Below are 615 nucleotides of genomic sequence, written 5' to 3'. Positions count from 1 at the left end.
TGAAGGGTGATTGAGGCATATTTGGTTTTATGTAGATCTTGGGTGGATGAGTCTTCTGGGGTGTAAAGATAATGGATTGTACAGTAATAAACAAATGTACTGCCTTTAGATGAAGTTTTGTACTATATAAGAAGACGGGGAGAGGGTGGGTTAGCCAAGGTGTTATGTTGAAGAGAGGAGGCAAAACAGGTTTGGAACAGTTTTTCCCGGAATCTGATTATTACACAACACCCTGGAAACATCCATGGCGGCTGTGTTTACCGGAGCATTCTGTCTGAAAAAGAAGTTTATCGTTAGTTTGTTAGCAGTGTTTGCTTTCCTCGTGCACGGTTAGACACTTGTTACAATTCATCTGCCTGTCAACGATAAAAAAATAAATAAATTAAAAAGTTTATACATATAACGTATTTCCCTTGTCAAATACAGTAATAAAAATATAATTTATAATATCTGAAATAGCTGTACTACTACTGACATGAGACCGCAGTAAAGATGATATTCAGATTTATTTTGGCTTTAAATAAGCAGTGCGCTGTCATAGACATGCAAATAATACCGAATATCATTCTCCATGATTTGTGAATTCAGGTGACGCTGTCCTTCGGGCCGAAATCG

The 615-nt window shown here is 37.2% G+C and overlaps 1 protein-coding gene across 1 annotated transcript in view; it reads left to right on the top strand.

The window, feature by feature from the left end:
* The first annotated feature begins 221 nt into the window (after positions 1–221).
* Positions 222–615, top strand: part of LOC107591190 (uncharacterized) — a 3,818-nt gene continuing 3,424 nt past the window's right edge. Inside the window, exon 1 of the mRNA XM_016280275.1 lies at positions 222–329. Coding sequence (XP_016135761.1) covers positions 245–329 — 85 coding nt within the window. The 5' untranslated portion in view covers positions 222–244. The remainder of the gene's footprint in view (positions 330–615) is intronic.

This window comes from Sinocyclocheilus grahami, unplaced genomic scaffold, assembly GCF_001515645.1.
Source record: "Sinocyclocheilus grahami isolate Dianchi unplaced genomic scaffold, SAMN03320097.WGS_v1.1 scaffold8.1, whole genome shotgun sequence".
NCBI classification, from domain to species: domain Eukaryota; kingdom Metazoa; phylum Chordata; class Actinopteri; order Cypriniformes; family Cyprinidae; genus Sinocyclocheilus; species Sinocyclocheilus grahami.
Note: the sequence above shows the minus strand (reverse complement) of the source record. Positions and strands in the feature narration are given on the sequence as shown.